The following is a 7749-nucleotide window of genomic DNA, read 5'->3' as shown; positions in this document are numbered from 1 at the left end:
GTGCACATGTCTGGAAACAGTTTTGATTGTCATGACTCAGGAAGGCTGGGGATGCTCCTGGCATCTGGTGGGACGAGGCCAGGGATGCCGTTGAACATAATAAAATGCACAGGATAGCCACCACTGCTGAGAATGATACGGCCCCAAATGCCAAGAGTGTAGAACATCAGAAACCTTGCTCCAGTGTGTATCTTGTCTGGGCTGTTGTGTCCTGACTTGGGTAACAGTGGTCTTTGCTGTCCTGGAGAGTAGCCTTATGGGGGAGGCAGAGTGGTGCGCTGGATGCACTCCTGTGATGTGTGACGTGGACTCCGCACCTGTGTGTGAGCCATCCTCCGTAAGACCAGAGTAGACAGAATTCTCTCCTGCACCTGTCAGAGGAGACTGGGGAGCCCAGCCCAGAGAACTGCTGCCACTCCACCCAGCAGGAGCAGGGAAGGCAGTGTATAATGGTGAGACAGGGGCTAGGTGAGAGGGTGGAGGTTGGACCAGCCACTCGTGGAACTGGATTGTCAGGTTACCAGAGGTACCTAGGGTCCCCGTGAGGTCAGAGACCATGAGTTTAGAATGGGGCCAATTGGTCCCATGTGGTACAGATTGAGGACAGAAAACAGCTTAGAGGGCAGAAAAGATGTCAAATTCAGTGATAACTACCCATATTAGGTAAACATGGGGCCCTTTCTGTGAATGCTCATGGGCCTTGTCCAGACGGTTCTCTGCTTACTCCCAGTTTTCATTTGGCGTGAGGAGGCTCAGAGCTGGAATTTTCTTTCTCAGAAACGCATAGCAAACGCTGGGACTTGAAGCCTGGCTCTGACGACTGCAACGGGTGTATATTTCAGACAAGGCTCTCTGGAAGCCAGAATGGAGTGGGAGCAGAGGAGGAGCCTGGGCCAGTGAGCAGTGCGGGGGAGGGAGATGGAGCCACAGAGATGGAGAGGAGCAGAATCCAGGGGCAGCCATTTTGTAGGCAGAGGTGATGCTGAGTGACGGGGCAGGAGGCACGGAAGGGGGCTGACACCGGTGTCTGGATTTCTGGGTGGAACAGCTGCGGGGCCACAAGACTATTTCCAGATCATCAGCACAGCCTTCCTCACTCCAGGAAGGTCCTTCGCTGTCCTGCCATTTCTGGCCTGCCATCCTATTGTGGGGGAATCCTTGGGAACAAGGCCCCAGGGAGACCGCAGGGTGTAATTATGGCTGGGCCCTGTCCCAGAGCCCAGGATTTCCAGAGCTCTGGGCAGCGAATGAGGCTCAAATCATTCATGAAAATATATTTTTGTTTTATTTTATGGCAGACGACAGGTGCAGAGGTTTGAGTCAATGATATTTCTGGTTCTCTGCTTTTGATAATCATTGGTTTTCACAACGTTCTTCTCTTATTTTGTTCATGTTCTCTTTCTGCCACCCTGTTTCCCTCCAGTTTCAACAACGATTCTAACACACTGAAGGTATGCTCTTTGATTTGTGTATGCTCTTGTAGATAGGTATTATTTCTCTGTGCATATCTATGTTGTAAATTATCTTTCCTTTTGTAATTTCATAGAAAATTGTTCACTTTTAGATTTTATAGAAATGTTTTAAGTTTACAGAAAAAGGCATACATTCTCTCTCCTGCACACCTCTTGTGTGTGTGGTGCATTTGTTCCAATTGGTGAACCAATATGATACATTATTATTTTTAACACAGCCCACACGTTATGTTAGGGGTCACTGTCTGTGTTGCACATTCTGTGGGCTTGACAGATGTATAGTGACATGCATATACTGTTACAGCATCATCCAGAATAGTTTCAGGTGCTCTGTATTTCACACGCCCAAATGGAATTATGCTAGAGCATTCATCAGGTTTTTGCTTCATTCACTTAATAATATTTTAAGGGTCGTTTAGGCTGCTGCGTGTGCATCTAACTGTTTCCTGGGGCTCCAGTGTTTGCATCCAGCCCATGTAACCTGCCCTCTTCCCACTTATGGACAAGCAACATTTCCCATTCCTCACCACCAGCAATGTTACAAAACATCCCCTGACATGCTGCCCTATAAATACCTGTGAGCAATGGAGATAGATGCTCAGGAGTACATGTGCTGGTGCACAGAGCACAGGAACTCTTAATTTTCACCCTGCGGTTCTCACAGGCAGTGCACGAATATTGCTTTCTCCCCATACCCGATCAGCACTGGGCACTTTTTAATTTGGGGCATCGAATGGGTAGACACTGAATTTCCACTGCATTTCCCTTTCTTTCTTTCTGTCCCTCCCTTCCTCTTTTTTTTTTCTTTTTAGCATGTTTTCATTTGCCTGTGCTACACCCTCTGTGAGTTCTCTGCTCACACCTTTGCTCATTTCTGTATTGAGCTTTCTACTTCTTGTAGATGGAACTGGTTTCTTGTTTATTCTACATCCTATTCCCTGGTCAGTTGTGGACAATGAAAATGATCTTTCCCCACCTTTCCATCTCCCCTTAACTGGATCCAGGACATCATTTGTTGAACAAATACTCTTCCTGTTGATGTTTTTATTCTTTCAAAATTACCTAATGTTTGTGCTTGTGAAGTTTGTTTAAGAAGTCCTTCTCCACTCCTAGATCAACAAAATTCTTCTCCTACACCTTCTCCTATTAACTTCCCAGTGTCCTATTTTGTATTTATGTCTTGAATCCTGGAATCTGCCTTTGGGTGTGGTCTTAGGCAGATATTCAGATTGAGTTTCCTTCATAAAAGGACCAGTTTTCCCACCATAAACTCCTGAACAATCCACTGTTTCCCTTCGATTTGTGCTTCCACTTTTATCACATGTTGAGCTGTGAATCCTGGGGGGATATTTTCTGAAGTATTCAATCAATTTGACCAGTGTCTGTGTCTGTTCCAGATTCACACTTAAAAAAGACTATGATGTGTAATATGTCTATGATGAGTCTCCATCCCTGCCAGAGCATTTCTTTCTTATTGACTCCATTTTTAGAAGATTAGTATAGTTTTGCACTGACCTCATTTTTCAGAAGGAACTTGAGGAAACTTTTATGAGATGTACAGCTGATTCACTGGAATTGTAAATGCAGTTGCCCTGATGCTATAATTTGAAGAAAAAAATGTCATCATTACCATATTTGCTGACCTCAACTGAGAGTGTAGACTGTTCTCCATGTATTCAAATCCCCTTCTACATTTTTGTTAATGGTAAAAATGTCTAAATTTGGAGGTATTGCATGTGTTTGAGTCCTGGATGTTTTATAACAGAGACGTCCAAAGTGTGATATGAGGACCCTGGAGTCCCAGAGACCCTTTCCGAGGGACCATCAGGTCCTCACTTTTCCAATGAAGGTGAAGATGTATTTTCTTTTTTTTAATTTAATTTAATTTTATTATGTTGTGTTAGTCACCATACAATACATCATTAATTTTTGATGTAGTGTTCCATGATTCATTGTTTTCATATAACACCCAGTGCTCCATGCAATACATGCCCTCCTTAATACCCATCACCTGGCTAACCCATCCTCCCACCCCCCCCCAAAACCCTGTTTGTTTCTCAGAGTCCATAGTCTCTCATGGTTCATCTCTCCCTCCAATCCCCCTCCTTCATTTTTCCCTTCCCTCTCCTAAAGTCCTCCATGGTATTCCTTATGTTCCACATATAAGTGAAACCATATGATAATTGACTTTCTCTGCTTGACTTATTTCACTTAGCATAATCTCCTCCAGTCCCATCCATGTTGATGTAAAAGTTGGATGTTCATCCTTTCTGATGGCTGAGTAATATGCCATTGTCTCTATGGACCACATCTTCTTTATCCATTCAACTGTTGAAGGGCATCTTGGCTCCTTCCATAGTTTGGCTATTGTGGACATTGCTGCTATGAACATTGGGGTGCATATGGCCCTTCTTTTCACTACATCTGTGTCTTTGGGGTAAATACCCAGGAGTGCAATTGCTGGGTCATAGGGTAGCTCTATTTTTAACTTTTTGAGGAACATCCACACTGTTTTCCAAAGTGGCTGTACCAACTTGCATTCCCACCAACAGTGTAAGAGGGTTCCCCTTTCTCCACAACCTCTCCAACATTTGTTGTTTCTTGCCTTGTCAATTTTTGCCCTTCTAACTTGTGTAAGGTGGTATCTCAATGTAGTTTTGATTTGAATTTCCCTGATGGCTAATGATGATGAACATTTTTTCATGTGTCTGTTAGCCATTTGTATGTCTTCTTTGGAGAAATATCTGTTCATGTCTTCTGCCCATTTCTTGACTTGGTTATTTGTTTTTTGGGTGTTGAGGATGTATTTTTGTCATATCCTACAACTAAAACCACATATTACCACAGGCTGAATGAAGAAGTAGATACAAGCATCATCTTGTCTCCCACCCAGCCAGCATGGGACAAATTTGCTAAAATGTAAACAAAAGAAAAAAAAAAGCCACTCATCAATTTTGTAAAATCTTGTTAATTTTGTAAAAGTAGTTACTTTCCTAAAAATATATCCTGGACATTGCTGCTATGAACATTGGGGTGCATGTGCCCCTTCTTTTCACTACATCTGTATTTTGGGGTAAATATCCAGTAATGCAATTTTGGGTTATAGGGTAGCTCTATTTTTAACTTTTTGAGGAACCTCCATACTGTTTTCCAAAGTGGCTGCACCAACTTGCATTCTAACCAACAGTGTAAGAGGGTTCTCCTTTCTCCACATCCTCACCAACATTTGTTGCTTCCTGCCTTGTTAATTTTTGCATTCTAACTGGTGTAAGGTGGTATCTCAATGAGGTTTTGATTTGAATTTCCCTGATGGCTAATGATGATGAACATTTATTCATGTGTCTCTTAGCCATTCATATATCTGTGGAAGGAGCCTAGATGCCCTTCAATAGATGAATGGATAAAGAAGATGTGGTTCATATAGACAATGGAATATTACTCATCAGAAAGGATGAATACCCAACTTTTGCATCGACATGGATGGAAATGGAGGGGATTGTGCTAAGTGAAATAAGTCAAGCAGAGAAAGACAATTATCATATAGTTTCACTCATATGTGGAACATAAGGAATAGCATGGAGGACATTAGGAGAAGGAAGGGAAAAATGAAGGGGGGAAATCAGAGGGGGAGATGAACCATGAGAGACTATGGACTCTGAGAAACAAACTGAGGGTTTCAGAGGGGAGGGGGCTGGGGGGATGGGTTAGCCTGGTGATGGGTATTAAAGAGGGCATGTATTACATGGAGTACTGGGTGTTATATGCAAACAATGAATCATGGAACAATACATCAAAACTAATGATGTACTGTATGGTGACTAACATAATAAAATAAAAAAATAAAATAAAAATGTTACTTACATTGACATTGAATAGGTTGACTCTTCTTTTGAATATATCTATACCTGAATATTGTCAGAAAATCTCAGTGTTACTTTATAAGATGGTGAATATGGGGAGTGATAATGCACCAAACAGAAGCCAATTAGAGGCTCAAGTTTTCTTGAGTATGAAGAAATCGCCAGACCAAAACACTAGAGAGCTGTTTCTTTACACTTTGTGTCATTCTTGGAATGGTATCTTATTTTTTATTTCAAATTCATATTTTGAATGATTACTACTGGTGTAATTCTATGAGAAATACTGGTTTTTGGAAGTGGATCTTCTGCATCTTTGTGCTCTCTCTCGCTGTGGTATGTTCTGACTTTATTCTTTGCTTTTTCTGGGTGCACAAGCCGGTCTCTTCCTGTCAAATCCTCACATACCTTCTTTCTTTTTCTTTCCTCAGAGCACCGCTCAGGGCTTTCAGTTCCATGCTAAAGAACAGCAGAAACAGTGAGTATCCTTGTCATTTTCCAAATCCTAACACACTGCATCTGAAGTTCCTCCATTCTGTAGGTTTTTTAGGGTATATTGTTACATAGATTCATGATCTTTATTCTGGTCACCTTCATTCCCTGTGATCTGAGCAGATGCAGCATTGGAGGCTGGTCAGAACTATAGCATGGTGTCTGAATTCATCCTCGTGGGCTTCTCCAACTTCCCACAGCATCTCCTGCCTGCCTTCTTCCTGCTGTACCTGCTGATGTACCTGTTCACCCTGCTGGGGAACCTGCTCATCATGGCCACTGTGTGGAGTGAGCGCAGCCTGCACACGCCCATGTACCTCTTCCTGTGTGCCCTGTCCACTTCTGAGATTCTGTTCACTGTTGCTGTCACCCCTCGAATGCTAGTTGACATGGTCTCCAGCCACCGCTCCATCACCTTTGTGGCCTGTGCCAGCCAGATGTTCTTCTCCTTCACATTTGGCTTCACCCACTCCTTCCTGCTCATGATCATGGGCTATGACCGCTATGTGGCCATCTGCCACCCCCTGCGCTACAACGTGCTCATGAGCACCCGCACCTGTGCCCGTCTGGTGTCCTGGACCTGGGCTGGTGGCTCAGTCATGGGGATGATGGTGACCCTGATAGTTTTTCACCTCACCTTCTGTGGATCTAATGTGATTCACCATTTTCTCTGCCATGTGTTTTCTCTCTTGAAGTTGGCCTGTGGGAATGAGACATCCTCTGTCACCTTGGGTGTGATCCTGGTGTGTGTCACAGCTCTGATGGGCTGTTTATTCCTCATTGTGCTCTCCTATGTCTTCATCGTGGCCGCCATATTGAGGATCCCCTCAGCTGAAGGCAGGCACAAGACCTTCTCCACATGTGTGTCCCACCTCACTGTGGTCATTGTGCACTACAGTTTTGCCTCCATTATCTACCTCAAGCCCAAGGGCCCCCATTCTATAGACAGTAACACTCTGATGGCCACCACCTATACAGTCTTCACCCCCTTTCTCAGCCCGGTCATTTTCAGCCTCAGGAATAAGGAGCTCAAGAATGCCATGAAGAAAAGCTTCCAGAGAAAATTCAGTCCCCTAAGCTCTTGATTTTCAGTTTGGTGGTGAGAAAATGGGGTAGCTGAGCTGGGGATAATAATGACTCTTTCCATAGGACTTTTATAGGGTTTCAGTATATGAAAATAGTGAATAGGTATTGTGGGATGCATCCATAGTTGTTGGATGCATGTTACAAATTTGTTTTTCTTCAATTTGTTTGCCCCCTTCTTGCATAGGAAGTAGCAATCATCATCTCTTGTTCTTGACCCCGTGTGATGAAGTCCATCCCATTTACCTCTGTCTAAGAATGTGTTTTCTATCTATGGGCCAGGGGGGCATCACATGGTTGTGTTTGGGCACTGATGCTAATGGTTCTTCTTGAATGGAGAAGCAAGGGAAGACTTCACTCCCTCCAACATAAATATGAACAGAAATAAGCATAATAATGAATGCCACCAGCATTGGGGCTTTCCTTTCGGGCATTGTGTCCAGTGTTTATAATTACCCTTTAATATGAAAATGTACAAAAATGTAAATAAACTATTTGCCTCCAGGAAGGTAGGTGACTCTGTCTATTTCCTTCTGTCTTTGTAGGTGATCAATCCCAAGGGAATTTTTCTATACTGATCTGAGTTTGAGTGAAGGATGTCAGAATATGAAGTCAAGAGAATGAGGGAGAAAGGGACTAGGGAGGGGGTGAGAGTGGAGGATGAGAGGGCTCAGTATTTGAATAAGAACACACAGAATGATAAAAGTGTGTTGCTATCTGACATCTTATGGAAATCCTTTTCCCTTCTTCCCCATATTACTTTCAGTGAAACATCAATTTCTCACTTTTGTGTTTTACTTGAATCTATCTGGGGGATGTGTTGGAGGACACAGTAATATCTCAGG

At 43.2% G+C, this 7749-nt stretch overlaps 1 protein-coding gene across 1 annotated transcript; it reads left to right on the top strand.

Annotated features, from left to right (window-relative positions):
- Positions 1-5952: 5952 nt before the first annotated feature.
- On the top strand, positions 5953-6906 carry LOC114203782 (olfactory receptor 10H3-like). Its single transcript, XM_028097085.2, has one exon. The coding sequence runs from the start codon at positions 5977-5979 to the stop codon at positions 6904-6906; it is 930 nt and encodes a 309-aa protein (XP_027952886.1). The 5' UTR covers positions 5953-5976.
- Positions 6907-7749: the final 843 nt, after the last annotated feature.

This window comes from Eumetopias jubatus, unplaced genomic scaffold (genome assembly GCF_037043125.1).
Source record: "Eumetopias jubatus isolate StellerSeaLion01/CBP00866 unplaced genomic scaffold, mEumJub1_p1.0 scaffold_1, whole genome shotgun sequence".
Lineage (NCBI taxonomy): Eukaryota > Metazoa > Chordata > Mammalia > Carnivora > Otariidae > Eumetopias > Eumetopias jubatus.
This window is presented reverse-complemented; position numbering and strand designations above follow the sequence as displayed.